The sequence below is a fragment of the Rana temporaria genome, chromosome 2 (assembly GCF_905171775.1).
Source record: "Rana temporaria chromosome 2, aRanTem1.1, whole genome shotgun sequence".
Classification (NCBI taxonomy): Eukaryota; Metazoa; Chordata; class Amphibia; order Anura; family Ranidae; genus Rana; species Rana temporaria.
The window spans coordinates 503,412,288-503,437,706 of record NC_053490.1 but is presented as its reverse complement, the minus strand read 5'-3'; the positions used below and the strand labels follow the sequence as shown (position 1 = coordinate 503,437,706).

General features: G+C 46.6%; 1 protein-coding gene across 2 annotated transcripts in view; it reads left to right on the top strand.

The window, feature by feature from the left end:
- The window catches only part of C2H21orf62 (chromosome 2 C21orf62 homolog), a 34,300-nt gene extending 10,451 nt beyond the window's left edge, over positions 1 to 23,849 (top strand). Inside the window, exons 1-2 of one of the 2 annotated variants that reach the window (XM_040338888.1) lie at positions 3,415 to 3,613; positions 23,067 to 23,849. In XM_040338888.1, the coding sequence (XP_040194822.1) occupies positions 23,097 to 23,795 (699 nt within the window). In that variant the 5' untranslated portion in view covers positions 3,415 to 3,613; positions 23,067 to 23,096 and the 3' untranslated portion in view covers positions 23,796 to 23,849. Of the gene's footprint in view, positions 1 to 3,414; positions 3,614 to 23,066 lie in introns of those variants that run through there. The other variant, XM_040338887.1, reaches the window with a different exon arrangement.
- The last annotated feature ends 1,570 nt before the right edge of the window (positions 23,850 to 25,419 follow it).

Here is a 25,419-nt window from a genome sequence, read left to right as displayed (position 1 = left end):
CACTGAATTAAGTTGTTAATTACCTTTATGTTTTGATTCCCCACTGAGTTTTTTCTCCGAGTAACTAAGGAGATTAATCTTTAAATCCTTCTTATGGCTCAGCTATAAAGACAACTTTCTCTATTGCTGTTTTCTGAGGCTAGAAAGGAAATCAACACAAGCTGCAAATGTCACTCAGAAGGTAGGGAAGAGGGTCAAAATAAATAAGCTCCCCGTTGAAAACAAGAGGGGTGCAAAGTTGTTCTATAGCGCAGGTTTTTGTTCTTTCTAGAGCCCTAAAGCTGAACTGCAGGCAAACAGCTAAATACATACCGTATTTATCGGCGTATACCGTGCACTTTTTTCCCCTTAATAAGGGGAAAATCGTGGGTGCGCGATATACGCCGATACCCGCTTCCCGCGCTCAGTTTGAATGCCTGCGCCGACATATACTGAGTGCAGTACACTCGGCTACATTCGGCCAGGCTCGGTTTCGCTCGTGCTCACGCATAAACGTCACAGAGCGTGAGCACGAGCGAAGCCGAACCTGGCCGAATGTAGCCGCGTGTACTGCACGACGGTATATGTCGGCGCAGGCATTCAAACTGAGCGCAGGAAGCACCGATTCAACGGGTAACAGCGGGGGAGAAGCCGGGAGGACACCACCGAAGCCACAGACAGACGCCGGACCCGATGAGGAGGACACCACCGAAGCCGCAGACGGACGCCGGACCCCGGACCCGACGAGGAGGACACCGCCGCAGACGGACGCCGGACCCGACGAGGAGGACACCACCGAAGCCGCAGACGGACGCCGGACCCGACGAGGAGGACACCACCGAAGCCGCAGACGGACGCCGGACCCGACGAGGCTGCCGATGGACGCCGCGCAAGACACCAAAACTGTAAGTACTAAAATGATTTTTTTACAGGAATGCGGGTCCACATTAGGGGTGCACGCTATACGTCGGAGCGCGCAATACCCCGATAAATACGATATATGGGAACGCTTTTACTTGCAAAATAATTATCATTTCTGTATATTCAGTGTATAGGTTTAAAGTGGTTGTATTAGTTGCTCCCTCCCCATAGCCCCCCAATACTTACTTGAGCCCTCTCTCAATCCAGCGATGTGCACAAGGGCCTCAGCTGACCTGGGTCTCTTTCTCCTCATTGGCTGAGACACAGCAAAAGGAGCCATTGGCTTCCACTGCTGTCAATCAGAGCCAGTGAGCCAATGGGGAGAGAGCGGGGGGTGGCCCGAACCCGGCTCTATGTGCCTTATGTACGAATAGAGCGGGACATGGGAGAAAGCACTCACCAGTGCCCCCATAGCAAACAGCTTGCTATTGGGGGCACTGAATAAGGGGGGGGAGCCAGGAGCGCCCGCAGGGGACCCGAGAAAAAGGGGATTGGGGCTGTTCTGTACAGAACCATTAAACAGAGCAGGTAAATCTGACATATTTGTTTTTTGTTTTTTTAAAACCTTTAGTATCACTTTAAATAGCTCAGCCACAATGTACAATCAGTCTAGTGATAAGACTTTTCTCTACTGCAGTAAACCCTCATTCTATGTGTAGCACTACCCCCTAAGGAGCTGCTGGTTTGTTTTGGGTGGCATGTTACCCCGTGGCTCCTTCGCCATCTAGGGGTGTATGGTGAAAGTAGTAGTAACGGAATGTCCACAACAGGTGTCTTTTTCTGTTTATTACCCAGCCGGATAAAAACAATAAAGCTTGTGGTGAAGAGTAGAGATTCAGCAGAAGGAGAAATAGCAGATTCAGGCGTAGCAATAGGGAAACAGTCCTGCTTCCAACAACACTTTCTTCTTGGCCACTCCAGCCAGAGTGGGTTTAGTGTACCTGGACAGGCCTCTCTCACTGACCTGGCAGCCAGAGTATCACTCCGAACTTTAAGGGGAAAGTCTCTGCCACGGACCCTCCTTAGAATTGAGATAGCAGAGATAATCTTCCTTAGTAAACTCCACACCTGGATCTCCTTCAGGTAGTTTATAGTTAGGTTACCGACTGATAGGTGACCAACGTCCAACCTTTCAGGACCTGGTTACCATCATCCCCGGTGGATGGTCGAGACCCTATTGGATTGCCAACCTCTCTTGGCTCTCCTCAGGCGGACTCCTCACCGGACAACTTTCTCTCAAAGGAACAACGCTTGGGATCTTCCCAGGATTAGGGACCCAGTCGATCACTGGGGCCCAGCCACAGCTCAAATGTTCCGAACCAACGTGGTCCCGGAACCAGGAACACCCAATGCACCTTGACCTTACTGCTGCCACCCTTGGCCTGGAGTGGTGATGACACCCCCAGGCGAACAATGGTGGGACTCTCAGCACAGCCATGGCTGGAACAGAGGCTAAATTGCCCTTAAAGCGGGGGTTCACCCTATTAATAAAAAATGAAATAAAAAATGTTCTTCTAGCATAACATGAGGCATAGTAGCGCGAGCTACAGTATGCCTGTCTTTATTGTTTTAGTCCGGTACTCACAGTGTAATCGTAGAGACAAGATTCCGACCCCCCTCGGGGAATGGGCGTTCCTATGGAGAGGCAGCATGATTGACGGCCGGCTCTGGCACGTCACGCTTCTCCGGAAATACCCGAAATAGGACTTGGCGCTTCACGGCGCCTGCGCATAGTCTATGCGCAGGCGCCGTATAGCGCCGCGAAGAGCCGAGACCTGTTCCGGCTGTCTTCGGGGAGCGTGACGTGCCAGAGCCGGCCCGTCAATCACCTTCCCTCTCCATAGGAACGCCCATTCCCCGCGGGGAGTCGGAATCTTGTGTCTACGATTACACTGTGAGTACGGGGATAAAAAAATAAAGACAGGCATACTGTAGCTCGCGCTACTATGCCTCATTTTATGCTAAAAACATGTTAATAAGGGTGAACCACCGCTTTAATCACATTAGTCTGGGTCAAATAACAGCTCAGACCCCCACTAAATTTAAAGCAGCGCCTGATCAACAGGAGCAGGGCGCTACACTTATATCTCTAGCGTCCTCCAATCCTGGGTGTATTCTCCCTATGAATAAGCTCCACCTATGATGTAAAACGCGTTGGAGCATTGGAGCAATATCGTGGTGAGATTATGCTTTAGATGTTTCAATAAACGTACTGCCTGGCTTTTATTTAAGCTGCATAGCTGCTGTAGATAACAATGGTGTCACCCGGCTGGTTATGCAAAGCAGAAGAAGTGTGCAAATCACAAGAACGCCTGCCAAATATTTTTGGCAGATATAGATGTATTTTAGCGCGGTGCGTAGCTTCTTGGCTGGGGCTCCGCTTTAAGCATCATCTCTTTGTAGATATTCCAAGCCCTGGAATCTCCTTCTCCAGCTCTCTTTTAGGTATTTGCACAGACATATTAAATTAGTAGAATGTCATTGCTCCTTTAACTAACTCAAGACGGTTGGCCAAAAAACGTCTGAGATCCATTTCCTGCTACTGGTGTTGCTGCGTGGCAGACGAACCAAAGATAGATCAGAAAAAAAAACTATATTGCTGAATAAAAACAGAGCAAAAATGAGGAAGCGCTCAGAAACAGAATGCGATTCGAGTGTGCGGAATGCGTACGTCCGCAGTGTAACCCGAACTGATGAGAAATGCCCAGAGCTGGTAAGTGTTTACACCACTGATTTAACACTGTTATGCACTGCTGCTAATGCCATCCAGCCAATGCAGTGTACAAAGATTTGCCAAGCTACCCTTCTAGATGTGGGCAGCCAACCTGAAGACTGAAGGTTCCCTGTAAGAGATTGAAGGGCTTGCTGGGAATTGTAGTCCCTCTATGATGGCTACTCCCTCCCTTATTAACATGCATTGCATATCCCTTGAATCTTGATTAGAAAGGATTAAGTCCAATTTCACTTCTTACAAACTGTGCATAATGAAAAACATCCGGTGGATCCAGCAGAAATCTTATACTGGCAGCAAAGATTTTTTTACAAGCTTCTTTCCTTCTCTCATCAAAGGAAAATTCCAGGAAAAAACTAAAATTCAGTCCTAAACATACAATGCGAGTTCTTGTTAACAAAACCCATTTTTCGTTTTATGACAAACTATCTGAAAGAAAACAAACCTTCTATAAATGTGTGGCCTGTAACAGGAAATCAAGCCTATTTCAGGGCATGTCCTCATTTTAAAGGGTCACTAAAGGAAAAAAAATGTTTGCCTAAAATTAATGTCTGCAAGGTAGACAGACAGAATAGTGTAATGATTCTGGGCCATATTCCCGTAGATTTCGGGCGGGCGTCGCGTAAGCCATTTACACTCCGCCGCCCCAACCTACAGGAGCAAGTGCTGTATTCCCCAAACACTTGCTCCGTAGTTTGGGGCGGCGTAGTGTAATTGGCCCGGCGTATCCCCGCGTAACTCCAAGGGGGCGGCTTGAATTTAAATTAAGCGCGCCCCCGATTCGAACGAACTGCGCATGCGCCGGGCTTAAAATAGCCCAGTGCGCATGCTCCAGTTCTCGGCGGAAAACGTCAATGACGCCGACGTGTGCGTCCTTGACGTAAAGTCGTATTCAAGAACGACTTAGGGAAACGACGTACCCGACGGGAAAAGACGACGCGGACCCGACGCCATACTTAACATGGCGTACGTGGGACTGGCGTAAGGTTACCCCTCATATAGCAGGGGTAACCTTACGCAAACGACGTTAGCGACGGTTACGCGACGCAAATTCGTTCGGGAATCGGCGTATCAGGCTCATTTGCATAAACAAATGAGACCTGAACGTAAACGCCACCTAGCGGCCGGCTGGGTAATTACATTTAAGATCCGACAGTGTAAGTGACTTACACATGTCGGATCTTAAAGTGGTGTTTCACCCTAAAAACAACTTTCTAGCATCTCATTCAGCATAGTAGCGCGCGTTCCTATTCAGAGGGCTCGTGATTGACGGCCGGCTATGGCGCGTCACGCTTCACGAAAATAGCCGGAGTAGGTCTCGGCTCTTCCCGGCGCTATACGGCGCCTGCGCACAGACATCGGAGCTGACTGCGCAGGCGCCGTGAAGAGCAAACACCTATTTCGGCTATTTCCGTGAAGCGTGACGCGCCAAACATCCGCCCGTCAATCACGAGCCCTCTGAATAGGAACGCCCATTCCCTGGAAACTTTCGTAGGCGATTACACACTGAGTACGGCGCCAAAAAAATATATAAAGGCATACTGTAGCTCACGCTACTATGCTGAATAAGATGCTAGAAAAAAAAAAAATTTTTAGGGAGAACCCCCGCTTTAAGCGTATCTATGCGAAAATCCTGAGATACTCCATCGTAACTATACTCAGAATATGGCCCTCTGTTAAAAATCTAGTTAATACCTATTAAATTCCTTCATCTATATCACCTCCGGCATTCTAGTTTCTGTTCTCTCATTCACTTCCTGGTTTGCGGCGCTCGTTCATGTAAGAACTACATTTCCCAGTATGAATTGCGGCACGCCCCACACGTAGAGAGCTTCCTGCCGCACAGATGTAGTTCCCAGGTGAGGGTGAGCACGTTACTCACCACCGCAGTAAAGCCTCCCATCACGGTGGTGAGTAACAATCAGACAAGCAGGAAGTGAACAGAACAGAGAAGAAATAGAGCAACTTCTGAGCAAAAATGAACAATGAGGAAGTGAAAAGAGGAATGTCTGCAGGTAAAGGATGCTTATTATGAAAAAAAAAAAATCTTTTACAACCCCTTTAAGGATTCCAAACCTAGGAATTAGACATAGGGGTTTACCGTATTTACTAAAGGCAAATAGACTGTGCACATTGCAAAGTGCAGTTGCTCCAGAGCTTAGTGAGGTAAAGCTTCACTTTGCAAAGAATAGAGTTTTCTTTTGGTAGTATCTGCGTTTTAATTTTTTTGCGCTATAAACAAAAATAGAGCGACAATTTTGAAAAAAAAGCAATAAATATACCCCAAAAAAATATTTAAAAAAAATAGTTTTCCTCAGTTTAGGCCGATGCGTATTCTTCTACATATTTTTGTTAAAAAAAAAAAAAAATCGTAATAAGTTTATTTATTGGTTTGCTCAAAAGTTATAGCGTCTACAAAATAGGGGGTAGTTTTATGGCATTTTTATTATTATTATTTTTTTTTACTAGTAATGGCGGCGATCTGCCATTTTTATCGTGACTGCGGCATTACGGCGGACACATCGGACACTTTTGACTCTATTTTGGGACCATTCACATTTATACAGCGATCAGTGCTATAAAAATGCACTGATTACTGTATAAATGTGACTGGCGGTGAAGGAGTTAACCACTAGGCGGCTAGGAAGGGGTTAAGTGTGTCCTAGGGAGTGATTCTAACTGTGTGGGGACGGGGCTTACTGTGATATGACACTGATCACTGCTCCCGATGAGAGAGAGCAGACGATCAGTGTCCTGTCACTAGGCAGAACAGGGAGATGCCTTATTTACAAAGGCATCCCCCCCGTTCTGCCGTTCCATGACCCGATTGCGGGACACCGGCAGACATCTAGTTTGCAGGTCCTGCGGTCACGGAGACCGTGGCACGTGCGCCCACTAGGTGGCAGATTCAAAGCAACGTATATATATATATATATATGTTGCTTTGCCTGCCCATGTCATTCTGCCGACGTATAAATGTATGAGGCAGTCGGCAAGCAGTTAAGGATAGGCAGGGCAGGCCAAGGGGTAGGCAGCATAAGGTGCCTTGGGCACTTTAGCGGGAAGGAAGGATCATAAAAAAAGAACAAGGCTTGCAACCTGTGTCAATTAAGTGGTTCAGAGCTCATGGGGAAGCACACCTTGGCCTTTATGACATAGGTGCTAAAGGACCTTTCCTAACACCGAGCATAGGATGAGTGGATTGGTTGATATGTGATCACCATCATAGCTCCCAACTGCCCCTCATTTTAAAGGACTGTCCCTCTTTTGAGGCCAAACCCCTTATGCAGCCTCTGTTGTCCCTTTTTTTTTTTTTGTCTGATTTGTAGATCCCTATAAAAAAAAGGTACTATTTTATTACCAAAAGTGTTACGCTGTAACACTTTAATCCAACCTCTATATTACTGCATTTTTTATTTTGAGAAGCCAATATGAAGAAAAATAGAAGTTAAAAAAAGCCCTTGTACGATTTAGCCAATCATTATCTGCATATCAGATGTTTGTGGTCGTTGGTAACCGGGGATTTGGCAGGAGCATGTCCTTTCTCTATATACTGTGGCCCGGATTCGGGTAGTATTGCCCATAATTTATGGAGGCGCAGGGCAACGTTTTTGTCCTGCGCCCCCGCAAATTTGCTCCGCTGCCCTTGATTCACGGAGCAGAAGCTCCGTAAATTGCGCGGGCGCGCCGGCAAAATGCCCGGCGCAAGAGCACGCAATTTAAATGATCCCGTAGGGAGCGGGAATCATTTAAATTAGGCGCGTTCCCGCGCCGATCGTAGAGCGCATGCTCCGTCAGGAAACTTTCCCGACGTACATTGCGGCAAATGACGTCGCAAGGACGTCATTTGCTTCAAAGTGAACGTGAATGGCGTCCAGCGCCATTCACGATTCACTTACGCAAACTACGTAAAATTCAAATTTCGCGACGCGGGAACGACGGGTAAACGTAACATGGGCTGCGCCTGCTAATAGCAGGGGCCGCCTTGCGCGAAAACCGCCGTACGTAAACGACGTAAATTGCGTACGCAGGGCTCGCCCAACGTTGTGAATCGGTGTTAGTATGCAATTTGCATACTATACACTGAGCACAACGGGAACGCCACCTAGCGACCACCGCAAGAATGCAGCCTAAGATATGCGGGCATAAGAGCCTTATGCCGCACAGATCTTAGGCTGCAGACGGCGTAACGAGGTTCCTGAATCAGGAGCACTCGTTACGCCGGGGCAAGTAGGCAATTGCGCTGTGTAACCTATGGTTACACAGGCGCAATTGCTTCTTGAATCTACCCCTGTGTGCCAAAAAGTGTCCCTCTTTATAATTTCAGAAAGTTAAGAGGTATAGTCACCATGAATCACTGCGTATCCCAGGCAAACCAATCCACTCTTTTATAAACTGGTGAAGAAGTCTGGGGACCCTGGGGCCTGTTTACTTCACAGCTACCAGTTGTGGAACGGCCTAGCTCTATCCTGGAAAGTAGGCTGTGCATCCCTCACTGCCTTCTGGCCTTTAGCAAAAGGAATCCAACTTTTATTTCCTGGCAGGCAGTACAGGCATACCTCCCAACTTTTCAACATTGCTGTGCGGGACACTGCTACTGCTGCCGCCGCCAAACACTCACTGGAGAAAGAAGTTGTTGAGGGTGGGTGCTACTGCTGCCACCGCAAGATCACGGGAGGAAGAAGTTGTTGGGGGGGGGGGGGAGGGGAGGGTTTGCTACTGCTGCCGCCGCAAGATCACGGGGGGAAGAAGTTGATGGGGGGGGTGCTTCTGCTGCCACTGCGAGATCCCGGGAGGAAGAAGTTGATGAGCGGGGGGGGTGCTACTACTGCCGCCGCAAGATCACGGGAGGAAGAAGTTGATGAGTGGGGGGGGGGTGCTACTACTCCTGCCACAAGATGACGGGAAGAAGTTGATGGGCGGGGGGTTCTACTGCTGCCGCCGCAAGATCACAGGAGGAAGAAGTTGTTGAGCAGGGGGGGTGCTACTGCTGCCGCCGCAAGATCATAAAAACAAGAAGTTGTTGAGCGGGGGGGGGGGTGCTGCCTTGCCGCTGCAGTAGTTGAGCGGGGAGGCTGGGTGCTACTGCTGCCGCCGCTGAACGATCACGGGAGAAAGAAGTTGCTTGGGGGGCGGGACTGCCGCTGCCGAACAGGCATGGGAAGAAGGTTGGAGAAGAAAATTCTGCTGTGGGAAATAGCTCTCTATTGCAGGAGTGCGGGAAACGGTAGTCATTGCGGGAAAGTCCTGCCCAATCCGTGACAGTTGGGAGGTATGAGTACAGGGGATATTATGGTGGGATCCCCCTGCCCCTTGTGGTATCATTGCCATATTACAGAATTACTATGTTTATGAAGGGTAGGCCCTAGGTGGGTATGTGGACAAGTAGCCCACAGTAGGCCTGGACTCCTTCCTTATAATCCCCTGTGCTCTTCTGTCATTTAAGGAAAACCTGCACTAAAAGAGTATGGAGGCTGCCATTGTTGACCCTGTCATGTAAAAATACTAGTTAGGCGACTGCCTTATTGATATCAGCTTCAGGGCTTTATGAGTCACTGACCTATACAGGGAGTGCAGAATTATTAGGCAAGTTGTATTTTTGAGGATTAATTTTATTATTGAACAACAACCATGTTCTCAATGAACCCAAAAAACTCATTAATATCAAAGCTGAATATTTTTGGAAGTAGTTTTTAGTTTGTTTTTAGTTTTAGCTATTTTAGGGGGATATCTGTGTGTGCAGGTGACTATTACTGTGCATAATTATTAGGCAACTTAACAAAAAAAAAATATATACCCATTTCAATTATTTATTTTTACCAGTGAAACCAATATAACATCTCAACATTCACAAATATACATTTCTGACATTCAAAAACAAAACAAAAACAAATCAGTGACCAATATAGCCACCTTTCTTTGCAAGGACACTCAAAAGCCTGCCATCCATGGATTCTGTCAGTGTTTTGATCTGTTCACCATCAACATTGCGTGCAGCAGCAACCGCAGCCTCCCAGACACTGTTCAGAGAGGTGTACTGTTTTCCCTCCTTGTAAATCTCACATTTGATGATGGACCACAGGTTCTCAATGGGGTTCAGATCAGGTGAACAAGGAGGCCATGTCATTAGTTTTTCTTCTTTTATACCCTTTCTTGCCAGCCACGCTGTGGAGTACTTGGACGCGTGTGATGGAGCATTGTCCTGCATGAAAATCATGTTTTTCTTGAAGGATGCAGAATTCTTCCTGTACCACTGCATGAAGAAGGTGTCTTCCAGAAACTGGCAGTAGGACTGGGAGTTGAGCTTGACTCCATCCTCAACCCGAAAAGGCCCCACAAGCTCATCTTTGATGATACCAGCCCAAACCAGTACTCCACCTCCACCTTGCTGGCGTCTGAGTCGGACTGGAGCTCTCTGCCCTTTACCAATCCAGCCACGGGCCCATCCATCTGGCCCATCAAGACTCACTCTCATTTCATCAGTCCATAAAACCTTAGAAAAATCAGTCTTGAGATATTTCTTGGCCCAGTCTTGACGTTTCAGCTTGTGTGTCTTGTTCAGTGGTGGTCGTCTTTCAGCCTTTCTTACCTTGGCCATGTCTCTGGGTATTGCACACCTTGTGCTTTTGGGCACTCCAGTGATGTTGCAGCTCTGAAATATGGCCAAACTGGTGGCAAGTGGCATCTTGGCAGCTGCACGCTTGACTTTTCTCAGTTCATGGGCAGTTATTTTGCGCCTTGGTTTTTCCACACGCTTCTTGCGACCCTGTTGACTATTTTGAATGAAACGCTTGATTGTTCGATGATCACGCTTCAGAAGCTTTGCAATTTTAAGAGTGCTGCATCCCTCTGCTAGATATCTCACTATTTTTGACTTTTCTGAGCCTGTCAAGTCCTTCTTTTGACCCATTTTGCCAAAGGAAAGGAAGTTGACTAATAATTATGCACACCTGATATAGAGTGTTGATGTCATTAGACCACACCCCTTCTCATTACAGAGATGCACATCACCTAATATGCTTAATTGGTAGTAGGCTTTCGAGCCTATACAGCTTGGAGTAAGGCTGGGTTCACACTACGGTTTTCCCGTCCGTCAGCCGCATACGATTTCAGTATTGAAAACGTACGGGCCCGGACGGGAAAACGTAGAGATAGACAATGCATTGCAAATCGTATGCACTCGGATGCATCCGGGTGCGTACGATTTGCTGGCAAAACGTTTTTTAAACGTACGCAAAACCGTGTTCAACCACGGTTTTGCGGTCGTTTTTAAAACAGTATGGCAACCGCATACGTTTTCCTTTAACATTAATGTTAATCGAAAAAGCACATATGTGCGGTGCCATACGTTCCCGTCCGTTTCAGCCGCATACGTTTTTTCATATAAATCGTATGCGGCTGACGGACGGGAAAACCGTAGTGTGAACCCAGCCTTAGACAACATGCATAAAGAGGATGATGTGGTCAAAATACTCATTTGCCTAATAATTCTGCACTCCCTGTAAGGCCTTGTACACACAGTCGGACCAAACCGATGTGACTGGTCCGTCGGACCGTTTATCGGTTCACCTCTGAAGTGGCCGTACGGCCTGATATGTGTACACACCGTCAGTCCAAAATCTGATCGGGTCAGAACGCGGTGACTAGTGTTGAGCGGAATACGCCATCTTCGATTTCGCGATATATCACAAATATATAGACGAATATTCGTGAAATATTCGCTAAAATCGAATATTCGTGATATTTTATCAAAAAAATTTTTTAGCAAAATTTCGCTAATGCAAAATTGATTGCGAAATTTTGACAACTGTGGTAGGAGAACTCTGATTGGCTCTGATGCAAAAGAAGGGCGGAGAAAGTATTCGCGAATATTCGTGATATTTTATCGAAATTTCACTAATGCGAATGCGAAATTGATTGCGAAATTTTGACAACTGTGGTAGAAGAACTCTGATTGGCTCTGATGCAAAAGAAGGGCGGAGAAAGTATTCGCGAATATTCGGAAATCGAATATTCGCGATTGCGAATATTCGGCAACATAAAAGGATCGCCTCAGCTTAGCTACTCGGCCCAGGGTCTCTAATCATACCAGCAATGCTTTTAGACGTCGATAGGATGTGATCTGTTTTAAAAATAAATTTGAAAAAATACGAATATTCGGAATAGCGAATTTTGGCCACGAAATTCGAGTTATTCGCGAATATTCGAATATGCCATATTCGTAACGAATATTCGCAATCGTGAGCAACACTAGCAGTGACGTCAAACACACGACGTGCTGAATAAAACTAAGTTCAATGCTTCCAAGCATGCGTCGACTTGCTTCTGAGCATGCGCGGGTTTTGAACCGATGCTTTTCAGTACTAACCATCGGTTTGATCCGATGGGGCAGCGGTCCATCGGTTCGGTTTTGAAGCATGTTTTAAAATTTTGGACCGAAGGAAAACAGACCGATGGCCTATACACACGGTCGGTTTGGTCCGATGAAACTGAACTTCGGTTCATTCTCATCGGTTTGGTCCGACCGTGTGTACAAGGCCTTAGTGAAACTCGAAAAATTAGAATATCGTTCAAAAGTTATTGTGATGATTATGGCTTACAGCTCATGAAAACCCCAAATCCACAATCCCAGAAAATTTGAATATTGTGAAAAGGTGCAATATTCTTGGCTCGAAGTGTCCCACTCTAATCAGCTAATTAAGCCATAACACCTGCAAAGGGTTCCTGAGCCTTTAAATGGTCTCTCAGTCTGGTTCAGTAGGAATCACAATCATGGGAAAGACTACTGACCTGACAGTTGTGCAGAAAACCATCATTGACACCCTCAGGGCCGTCTTTAATATGGTTTGGGCCCTGGGCAAACATTTTTTTTGGGCCCCCCTCCAGCTTATTTTGGGCCTGGCTGGTTCACATGTATGTTTTGGCGGTCCTCATTTGTGCAGGCACAGCAGCCCATTGATTTGAATGGGCTGCCATGCCTTTGTTTCCTGCAGAAAAAAGTTGCATGCAGCATTTTAAAAATACAGTTACCTTGAAATCCATTTTGCTTTTGCACCATGCTACTTACCTGCAGTTCTTGCACACACAAACACACTGTGTTTTTAAAAGCGTGACCTAAACGTCTAAAAATGCAGCAAGTTTGACAGTGCGGGAACTGCAGATAAGTCACAGCAGACAGCAGAATGGACAGACAGTGCTGTATTTCAGTGCTTGATGGGCATAGGCGTGCCGTGTGCGCAGCCTAATACATGAGGCATGCGCTTTTCTTTGCAGGAAACGCAGGCATGGCGGCCCATTCAAATGAATGGACTGCTATGCCTGCGCAAATGTGGGCCGCCAAAACACATACATGTGAACCAGCCAGGCCCAAAATAAGCCCATCAAGCAGTTAAATACAGACAGTAATGCCATGTGCTCTGAGGCCTTACTCAGCCTGGACTGCAGGTCTGGTCTGTGATTTAAAGAGTTCCTCTATTTTACACATGGCATGGCATGGGGTCCCATGGTGCTAAAGCAGAATGGACAGACGGTGCTGTGACCCCATGCCATGCCATGTGTAAAATAGAGGAACTTTTTAAAACACTGACCAGACCTGCAGTGAATCATCAAATATTATAAAGACTTTGGGCACACTCTACAGAAAACTTCTATTTACAATATAGATTAGCAAACAGTGACATACCTTGAGGAGCAGGACATGAAGAAGTCAGCCTCGGGAAGAGAAAACTGGGGATGTTATAAAATCACATTCTAATTCACTTTTATATACAAGCAGCACCCAGTGGCAGGAAGGGAGAAGTGCACGTCTAAAGGGAAGCCAGGGGTGCTGTACATTTTAAAACACTGGGAAGGTAAGCAGTACTGTCACTGGCTGCGTGCCGCTGATGATTTTCAGCCTGATTTGTGGGCAGCACAGGGGCTTAACGGGCGGCAGGGCCGCCATCAGGAATTATGGGGCCACTTACACAGCTTCAGGCATGGGCCCCCTGGAGCAGAGAACCGGGATGGGGGGGTGCTGCCGCCTGAAATTGAGAAGCAGGGGGGGGGGCTGCCACGAATTTAGAAGCGGGGGGGGGCCCTTTACAAAAAAACAAATAAAGAAAAAAGAAATAAACAAAAATATATATAAAAAAAGGGGTGTAGCCATCCTCTGGGCCCTTGTAATAAAAAGAAAAAAAGAAATAAAAAATATATATAAAAAATATATTTTAAAAAGGGGGTTGCAATCTGGGGCCCTGGGGACCTCTGGGCCCTTTAATAATTGTTTTTTAATAAAAAATAAAAAAATTACAAAAAAAGGGGGTTGCCATCCGGGACCTCTGGGACCTTCAATAAAAAAAAATATATAAACATTTATAAAAAAAATAAAGGGTGTTTGCCACATGGGGCCCTGGGGACCTCTGAGTCCTTTAATAAATATATATACTATAAATATATATATATATATATATATATATATATATATATATATATAAAAAATATATAAAAAAAGAAAAAAAAGAAATAAAAATTTTAAAAAAATGTTTTTTTTATAAAAAAAGGGGGGTTGCCATCCGGGGGCCCTGGGGACCTCTGGGTCCTTTAATAATAATAATAACATTTATATTATATATAATATTATATATATATATATATATATAATAAGAAATAAAGAAATATATAAAAAAAGATTTTTTTTATAAAAAAAAGGGGGGTTGTCATCCGGGGCCCTGGGGAACTACGGGCCCCTGGGGACCCCCAGACCTCTAAAAAAAAAAAATGGCCCTTTAATAAAATATAAAATAACAATATATTAAAAAAAATGTTTTTTTATTTAAAAATAAATAAAAAATTGGGGGGTTGCCATCTGGGGCCCTGGGGGCCTCCGGGCCCCGGGGGGCCTCCGGACCCCTAAAAAAAAAAAAAATATTTTTTTTTTTTTTTTTTTTTTTAAAGAGGGTTGCTTTGGGCCCCCAACAGTGACAGGGCCCAGGGCACCTGCCCCATTTGCCCTGCGGTAAAAACGGCCCTGGACACCCTCCATAAGGAATAAAAGCCTCAAAAGGTAATTGCAAAAGAAGATGGATGTTCCCAAAGTGCTGTATCAAAGCTCTTTAATAGAAAGTTATGTGGAAGGGAAAAGTGTGGGAAAAAAGGTGCACAAGCAGCAGGGATGACCGCAGCCTGGAGAGGATTGTCAGGAAAAGGCCATACAAAGGTGTTGGGGACTTTCACAAGGAGTGGACTGAGGCTGGAGTCAGTGCATCAAGAGCCACCACACACAGACATGCTATATCTAGCATGCAGTATAAATAGGAGTGGACTAGTTCAGGTCAGTGTCCCAGAATTCGCTCAAGCTACTGATTCAGCATGACAGCCAGGCAGCTAGTATTTTCAGACATAAAGGTCAAAATCAGCAGTACCAGTTGATAATTTTTAGTTCCTTCCTACTGCTGACCAAAGGTCGTAGGGGTGAGCATGGCTCCCAGCTGTCCCTCTTTGGGAACCTAATACTCGTATCCCACTTTCCTCCTTAGATGTTGCTCATTTTGTCTTTCATATACAGCTCTAAAAATTATTTGACTACAAAAATGTTATCTTGGGTGCATATTTACGCTGGCCGCTAGGGGCGCTTCCATTGATTTACGCGTTGAATATGTAAATGACCTAGATACGCCAATTCACGAACGTACTTGCGCCCGTCGCTGTAATCTACGCCGTTTACGTAAGACGTACGTCCTGCATACGTTTACCCCTCATAAAGCAGGGGTAAGTCATGTTAAGGTATGGACGTCGGAACAGCCGTCGAATTTTACGTTGTTTACGTGAGTCGTACGTGAATGGGGCTGGGCGTAGGTTACGTTCACGTTGAAGGCATTGAGCCGTCGTATCTTAGGGAGTATATGCGACGTGATTCTGAGCATGCGCACGCATGCGCCGTTCGTTTGGCCATGCATTTACATGGGGTCACTCTTCATTATAATACTACACGCCCACTGCCTTGCTACTTTGAATTAGGCGGACTTACGCCGGCCCATTTACGCTACACCGACGTAACTTAGGGAGCAAGTGCTTTGTGAATACTGGGGTAGATTCAGGTACGAATTGCGCCCTCTTACGGAGGCGCAGCGTACCGTTTTAACACTGCGCCTCCGTAAATTACCTGCACTATGCTTCATTCATGAAGCAGTAGCTACGTAATTTGCGCGGGCGCTCCTTAAAACTGCCCGGCGTAAGGGCGCGTAATTTAAATGATCCCGTAGGGGGCGTGGATCATTTAAATTAGGCGCGTTCCCGCGCCGAACGTAGTGCGCATGCTCCGTCGGGAAACTTTCCCGACGTGCATTGCGGCAAATGACGTCGCAAGGACGTCATTTGCTTTAACGTGAACGTAAATGGCGTCCAGAGCCATTCACGATTCACTTACGCAAACGACGTAATTTTTTTAAATTGCGATGCGGGAACGACGGGTATACTTAGCATTGGCTGCCCCTGCTAATAGCAGGAGCAGCCTAACGCGGAACCCGACGAACGCAAATGACGTAAAATGCATATGCAGGGCGCGCGTAGGGTTGTGAATCGGCGTTAGTATGCAATTTGCATACTCTACGCTGACCACTACGGGAACGCCACCTAGCAGCCATCGTAAGAATGCAGCCTACGATACGACGGCATAAGAGCCTTATGCTAGTCATATCTTAGGCTGCAGTTGGTGTATCGAGCTTCCTGAATCAGGAGCAGTCGATACGCCGGCGCAACTAAGCAATTGCGCTGCGTAACTATGGTTACGCAGATGCAATTGCTTACTGAATCTACCCCACTGTTCTTGCCTCTCTATGTTACGTTGGTGTAGCGCATATGAGATGCGCTACGCCGCTCTAAAGATACGTCGCTGTACCTGAATCCGGCCCACTGTGCTTATAGGTCGCTCTCTTTATCATCTCAGAAGGTTGGATGGAATAGAAGGGGCTAACATGTGGGATCTACTAAGGCTCTACAGAATCACGTCCATGTACAATGAAAAGCACTGGAGAGTATGAGAAGTCGATGGTAATCTGCAGAAGATGTGTGTTGTGTAATTCCAAAGTTATAAATTTGGCTGTCGGCACAAGTTATTTTTAGAACAAATGCCCTGCGGGAACTTGGAGGTGACGTCAAATAGGAAAGCTGGAAGACAATTGTAGTTCTGCCTTATTCAAATAATGTTTTCAATTGTTGGTACAGGATTTTGGCATTAAAAACAAGCCTAAAATTAAAGTGAACCTCACACTCCGAGGGCCATATTCTCAAATAATTTACGCCGGCGTATCAGCAGATACGCCGACGTAAGTCCGATCCTATGTTTAAGTGTATTCTCAAACTGAGATACACTTAAACATGCCTAAGATACGACGGCCTGCGCCGTTGTATCTTAGGCTGCAATATTTACGCTGACCGCTAGGTGGCGGTCAGCGTAGAATATGCAAATGACTAGTCACGCCGATTCTCTAACGTACGCTTGCCCGCCGTAGTGTTTTAACGTTGTTTCCGTAAGCGATACGTGGCGTAAAGATAAACATGCCCCCTAGGTGGCGTACTCAATGTTAAGTATGGCCGTCGATCCCGCGTCGAAATTTGAAAATTTTACGTTGTTTGCGTAAGTCGTCCGTGAATGGCGCTGGACGCCATTTACGTTACAGTCAAAACAAATGACGTCCGTGAGACGTCATTTAGCGCAATGCACGTCGGGTAATTTACCCGACGGAGCATGCGCATTACGATCGGCGCGGGAGCGCGCCTAATTTAAATGATCCACGCCCCCTACCAGGATCATTTGAATTAGGAGGGCTTGCGCGGGTGGACTTTACGCGACGCCGCCGCAAGTTTACAGGTAAGTGGTTTGGGAATCAGGCACTTGCCACTTAAACTTGCGGCGGCGTAACGTAAAGGACATACGTTCCGCCGCCTCAGATCTTTAAGAATATGCCCCCTTGATCTTAATGCCCCTTTCACACTGGGGCGTTATTCGAGCATTATTCGAGCGAAGCCTCATCTGCAATCCCAATGTGCTGGTAAAGCACCGCTAAGACCCTAACGTTTTAGGGAGTTTTTGCAGTGCCTCAGTGTTAAAGGGTAACGCGTTTTTACAGCGCTTTCAATTCATTTCAGTGGACAGGGGCGTTTTTGGAGCATTTTTTTTTAGCGCCCAAAAGCTGCTCCAAAGATGCTGCTTGCAGGACTTTTCTCAACACCCCGCCAGTGCAACGCCTCAGTGTGAAAGGGTAAGATGTTTTTTACAGTGCTTTCAATTCATTTCAATGGATAGGGGCGTTTTTGGAGCGTTTTTTTTTCAGGACTCTGTGTGAAAGGATCCATTGAGATGCATGGAGAGTGTTTTATGATCGTTTTAATAGCGCCATTTTTAACGCTGTAAAAACGCTTCAGTGTGAAAGGGGTCTTAAGCTGTCCTACTGCCGGGTGTTGAAACACTTCCCAGCACCTGGCAGCAGGGCAGTTTAGAAGACAGTAGCAGCATGCTATAAGGAAATTGAACACACTCGATTCTACCACTGGATTTCTGTATATAGTACTGTATGTATGGGGGAAATACAGGGGGGGTTGAAGGAAGGAAAACAATTGGAAAAAAAAAAAAGTTTGCCGTGCCAATCGGCCTACTGGTTCCATTATGGAAAATGCAGCCCTGCTCTCACTCATACCCAAAAAGTTAAGCTGATCCCTAATTTAAAACAACTTATAATATGACCATAACATCTAACAATGAACACAGTGGGCCAGATTCACGTAGCTCAGCGGATCTATAGATCCGCTCGATCTACGTGAATTAAGATCCGCTCCCGCAAGTTTAGGAGGCAAGTGGCTAATTCACAAACCACTTACCTCCAAACTTGCGACGACGGATCCTAAATCCCCTGGCGGAATTCAAATTCCGCGGCTAGGGGAGTGTACTATTTAAATCAGGCGCGTTCCCGCGCCGATTTAAATGCGCATGCTCCGTCCGGGGAATTTCCCGGCGTGCATTGCTCCCACTGACGTCACTAGGCGTACGCAAACGACGTTGGAAAATTCAAATTCGACGCGGGAACGCCAGCTATACTTAACATTGGCTGCGCCTGCTAAAAACAGGGGTAAGTATACGACGGGAAAACCGCTACGGAAACGACGTAAGAACACTGCGACGGGTCCGCGTACGTTCGTGAATTTGCGTATCTCGCTGATTTACATATTATTTATCGTAAATCAGCGGGAACGCCCCCGGCGCCATTTTTAAATTGAAAAAAAGATCCGACAGTGTAACACAGTGGGGGTTAATTACAAAAGGCAAATCCACTTTGCACTACAAGTGCAAACTACAATTGCAAAGTGCACTTGAAATTGCACTTGGAAGTGCAGTCACTGTAAATCTGAGGGGTAGATCTGAAATGAGGGGAAGCTCTGCTGATTTTATTATCCAATCATGTGCAAGCTAAAATGCTGTTTTTTTTATTTTCCTCGCATGTCCCCCTCTGATCTACAGCGACTGCACTTCCAAGTGCACTTTCAGTGCATTTTCCAGTGCACTTTGCACTTGTAGTTTGCACTTGTAGTGCAATGTGGATTTGCCTTTAGTAAATAACCCCCTATGTAACACTGTCAGATCTTAGCCCTATCTATGCGTAACTGATTCTATGAATCAGGCGCATAGATAGGACCAGTGTAAGTCAGAGATACGATGGTGTATCTGTAGATACACCGTCGTATCTCTTTGTGAATCTGGCCCTAAAAGCAGAAGTAAACACATCCATAAAACTGCCAGAAATGTAACACTCTCATTGGTTGTGCTCTCAACCAAACTGTCAAACCATCCAATGGCTGGTGTCATGACTGATCACATGTGCAGCATCATGGCAGTTGTAGATTAAACGGAGGCATTGGGCCAGATTCAGAATGGAGCCGTCGTATCTCTGAGTGTGCGGCATCGTATCTAAGCGACTGATTCACAGAATCAGTTACGCATAGATTTCCCTAAGATCCGATCGGCGTAAGTGTCTTACACCGTCGTATCTTAGAGTGTATATTTACGCTGGCCGCTAGATGGCGCTTCCGTATATTTACGCAAGGATTATGCAAATGAGCTAGAAACGCCGATTGAGAAACGTACGTCCGTCCGGCGCATTTTATTTTTTCCAAATAACAATTTTTTTTATTTTCGTAAAAGGTCTAAAGCATTGACGATTTGCGGCGTAATTTGGCGCCGTTCGTAAAAAACGTCAAATAAGCGGGGTCACAGTTAATATACATAAAACACGCCCACATCATCCACATTTGAATTACGTTACGCCGCCGTAACTAAGGGCGCAAGTGGTTTCTGAATACGGAACTTGCGCCCTAATTTACGGCGAGATACGTTACGCCCGCAGAAAGATAGGCTATTCTATCTGAATCCGGCCCAAAGATGGCAACTTCCTTGGCTGAAAACAATAGGAGGGTTTACTTATACTTTAACCTGTTCCTAACAATTAACCCTTAACTTCCTCTAACTTCAACATTATGTTTAAAAAAACTTAAAGCGGAGCTCCACCCTAAAGTGGAACTCACGCTGATCGGCACCCGCCCCCCCTCCCGTGTCACATTTGACACCTTTCAGGGGGAGGGGGGTGCAGATACCTGTCTAAAGACAGGTATTTGCACCCACTTCCGGCCACACGCTACGGGCAAAAGACGGGTTTTTCTGACTTCCCGTCTGTCGCCCGTTGTGTGCTGGGAACACTCGGCTCCCAGCACACAGCGTGTGAGCCAATCAGCGGGCGCAGCGCGACTCGCGCATGCGCCGTAGGGAACCGGGTAGTGAAGCCGGAGCGCTTCACTTCCTGGTTCCCTCACTGAGGATGGCGGGGGGAGCAGCAGAGAGACGAGCGATCGCTCATCCTCTGCTGCGGACGGCGCTGGACTCCAGGACAGGTAAGTGTCCTAATATTAAAAGTCAGCAGCTGCAGTATTTGTACCTGCTGGCTTTTAATATTTTTTTATACTGGCACATCCGCCAGTATAGAGATTCCTTGTAATAGAAGAAGTATTATACTTACTTCTCCAGTGGCCCATCACTCTTTTATGGTGCTGAATTAGGCATATCAGCATTCAACACCCTTAGGCTGCATTCACACCTGAGCGTTTTGTCGCCTGAAGCGCGACGCTCCAAAACGCTAGAGGGGAAAAAATACATTATTCTTAATGGAGATGGTTCACATCTCCACTCCAAAACGCCTGACGCCGAACGCCTGAAGCTCAAACAAGTTCCGGACCCTTTTTTTGTCGCGCGAATCTGGCGGTTTGGGCGTTTTTGAGTGTTTGTATTTCCCATAGAAAGTAATGGAAACGCTCGATTCAAGCGACTAGCGCGACAACGAGCTTTGCTACGGGCGTTTTGTCGCTTTAATCAATAGAACATTTCACCCAGGCAGAAGATAAATAAAATCTACCAACATAGCAACACGTGATGAAAAGATGATAATTTATCCTATTGGCTAAAATAAAAAACTTCGAAGTACAAAAACGTCAGACGACGCTGCATGCATACGCATGAATTTTTTTGGACAACCATCAGGGTCACTTTTTTACCTTAGCTTTAAAATGCTGTTTTCCAAGGGGGACTTGATTGCTCCTCCATAGATGCAGTGGAGGAGTGCATATAGCCACCCTAAGGCCCCTTTCACATTGAGGAGTTTTTCAGGCGGTACAGCGCTAAAATAGCGCTGCTATCGCGCCTGAAAAACTCCTTCACTGCAGACTCAATGTGAAAGCCCGAGGGCTTTCACACTGAGGCGATGCGCTGGCGGGAGACAAAAAAATCTCCTGTCAGCGGCATCTTTGGAGCGGTGAGAGGAGCGGCATGTATACCGCTCCTTCACCGCTCCTTCCCATTGAAAACAATGGGAAACCGCGGCAATACCGCCCGCAATGCGCCTCTATAGAGGCGCATTGCGGGCGGTATTAACTCTTTATCGGCCGCTAGCGGGGGTTAATACCGCACCGCTAGCGGCTGATACCCGCGGCAATTCCGGCGGTATAGCGCCGCTATTTTTAGCGGCGTTATACCGCCACCGCAGCTCCCGCCCCAGTCTGAAAGGGGCCTAAGACAGGAGGTAGGTTACTGGCTGATCAACAGGTGAAAATATAGCAATAAAAGCTTGAAATGAATTGAGCTACTTATTGGTTGGTAAGCTCCAATAAATATTTATTTTATTTTTTAGTTTAGTTATACTTAAAGGGGTTTGTATACCTTCGTATAGGATGCATTAAGGTGAAAAAACACCTTGCAGTGACCGGCCCCCTAGCCCCCGTTTTTCTTACCTAAGCGCTAAATTTCCGTCAGCGCGTCCCTCTCTCCACAGGTTCTTGATTGGATAGATTGATAGCAGCGCAGCCATTGGCTCTCAATCAAATCCAATGATGTGGGCGCCGGGGGGGGGGGGGGGGCGAGTCCGGCATTCGTGTCTGGACTCAAATGCTGGACTCGGGAGCGCGCCCGCAAGGTAACCCCCTCGGGAGAGCGCTTCCCAGGGGGGTTATCTGATGCGGGGAGGAGCCACGAGAGCTGCCGGGGGGCCCTCAGAAGAGGAGGTTCAGGGCCACTCTGTACAAAAAGAGCAGCACAGTGGAGGTAAGTATGACATGTTTGTTATTTTAAAAAAAACGAAGCTTTAGTATTACTTTAAAGTTTAATTATGTTAAAAAGGCTCTAGCACATGGGTGTAAAATACATTGCGTAAATTGTAAATCTTTCTCACTCTATTACTTTTGTTTAAAGTGGGGGTTCACCCTAAAAACGATTTTCTAACATTACATCCAGCTCACTCTATACATTGACAGTATGCCGTTATTTTTTATTTTTTGCTGTACATACCTTTGTACAGCTATTTTCTTCCCCGGCTTCCGGGTAGGGCCTCCCGCGGGAGTGGGCGTTCCCAGGGGCGGACTGACCATTGAGGCCCTCGGGCACTGCCCGAAGGCCCCATGCCACTAGGGGGCCCCATCAGGGTTGCCAGGCTCAGTAAAACCAGGGACAGTATGTAAAAATCTGTGTTTTTTTTCCATCTGTCCCTGATATGTCCAAAACCGACATGCTTTTGATGTGAAAATCCCGAGATTTTAGTTGCCCTGCCTCCTGGCTTGGTGGCCATCTGTAAGCCTGGGGGCCCCATAATCTTCTATTGCCCCAGGGGCCCCATGAGTTGTCAGTCCGCCCCTGGGCGTTCCTATCCAGCAGGTGATTGACGTGATGACAAAAACGATCTCCACCCGTCGCATAAGGAGCGTCACGGGTTGCCGAAAGAAGCCGAACGTCGGTGCGCAGGCGCCGTATAGCGCCGACTCGCCGTTCGGCTTCTTTCGGCAACCCGACTGCCTGGATTTGTGGATTTATTATGAATATGTCCCTATATCTTACATTGGACTAACTGATATACATTCTTGTCTCTAGAGAAATCTTGTCCTGTGCAGCCCCTGATGGATGAAGCTGTGCTCTTTGAAGACTGTCAGATTTGGTATTAGGATATCAATGTCCTTCTACAGTCAACATCTCTTTTTATTAGGCTTTCTGGGTCTCTGTAGTATTTCTGGCCTTGTGCTCAGTCAGAACCACACGCTGATATTTTCCAAAGACAACAACATCCGAAATTGCAGTTGCTCCTCTAACATCCATAACTGCGATTACAACCTGGCCAACCTGGAGTGTAGCTGTAAGACTGTGCACCCGAAGAACAAGACTGGATCTAGGCTGAGCTACAGTGGCAACCTGACCATCTGGTTCTCCGATACATCCACTCTAGGCAAGCTGGTGAACTTCACTTTTGTGCAAAACCTAAAACTTTCACTTTGCGGCACTACAGTCCTGCCAACTGAATATCTGGCCATTCTGGGACTCCGGCATCTAAGGGTACAAACAGAAGATATGGCGGAGCAAAGTGTGATCATTTACAGTTGCAGTGATGAGAAGGTCAAGGATGGAGTCGGACCTTGTCCCACATCCAGAGACAAGCAGTCACAACATATTTCTTACCTGGACACGTCTGTCTTTAGTGGGCTTTCCCTGGTAAAATCATACAGCGTGGAGAACATCTCCAGTGTTTTGGAACACTTCCCAAACTTGCCTGTGTCTAATGTGATCACCACAGCAGACACAAGTTACATAGTGACGTTAATCTACTGATAGACAGGGATGACTATGTTTAACTGTAAATAAAAGTACAATAATTTTTTTGTATTTATCTTGTGTTATTGTAAAAGTGCTCTGAAAGTGAATAATGCTAAATAAATGTTAGTTTCTGTAGATTTTGCTTTACTTTACAGTTTACAATAGGTTAAACTTACTGGGCCAGATTCTCAAAAGAGATACGACGGTGTATCTCAAGATACACCATCGTAGCTCTGTTTTTGGCCCCCGGGTATCTATGCGTCTGATTCCTAGAATCATTTACGCATAGATACGGCGTAGATCCGACAGGTGTAAGTCACTTACACCGTCGGATCTTAGATGTAATTCTACGCTGGCCGCAAGGTGGCGTTTACGTTGATTTCTCATTTGACTATGCAAATGAGCCTGATACGCCGATTCCCGAACGATTTTGCGCCGCCTCGTCATCGTTTACGTCATTTCCGTTAGCGTAAGGTTACCCCTGCTATATGAGGGGTAACCTTACGTCAGTCCGCCGTATGCCATGTTAAGTATGGCGTCGGGTCAGCGTCGTCTTTTTCCGTCGTTTACGCCGTTTTACCAAGTCGTTCGCGAATAGGACTTTACTTCAATGACGCTCACGTCGGCTTCATTGACGTTTTCCGTCGTGAGCTGGAGCATGCGCACTGGGCTATTTTTAAGGCCGGCGCATGCGCAGTTCGATCGGCGCGGGGGCGCGCTTAATTTAAATACAAGCCGCCCCCTTTGAATTACGCGGCCATACGCCGGGCCATTTACGCTACGCCGCCGCAAATTACGGAGCAAGTGCTTGGAGAATACGGCACTTGCTCCAGTAAGTTGTGGCGGCGTAGTGTAAATGGCTTACACTACGCCGCCGCGGATTCTATGTGAATCTGCCCCACTGTTTCCTTGAAAATAAGACCTACCCCAAAAATAAAACCTAGCGCTATTTTCCAGGAGGGCTGCAATATAAGCCCTACCCTGAGTTTAAAATGCTTGTCAAATCCTATAATCCACTCTATTACAGTAGAATATAATGTACAATGTGTGTGTTTCTGTAATAACATTTCCAGGAAGGGAGCTCTGGTAGATCACAGAAGCGCAGAGCGGCGCTATAAGGAAGGTATTTGGCACAATTATATTACAGAAACACACACATTGTTTCAGGGCTCAAAATTTCAAGTCTTGAGCCACTAGCCAGGCCTCAAGGGTTACTCGCCACTAGTTGCCCCACCTAACCCCTACCCCGCCCCTAATTCTCCCGTTAATCACGCCCTCATAAATTATCTTGTGAAATGTTGTGGACTCACCGCGCCCACCATTGCGGACTCACCGCGCCCCCCATTGCGGGCCAGATTATGACAGTAGGAAGAGGATAGCCATTCTCGCAGTGATCGCCTCGATGGCACAGAGGAAGAGGAGAGCTGTGGGATCACAGAGCGGTATAGCCCGCTGTTAAAACTTGCATTGAAATTTCCTACGCTCTGCTCGCTCCCACAGCCCCGCCTCCTCCTGTTAGGCAGGGAGAAAGAGGGGGAGATAAGACATTACATTACATGGTAAGACCTACCCCAAAAATAAGCCCTACTGTGTCTTTTGTTGCCAAATTATTGTTATTTTCGGGAAAACACGATACAAA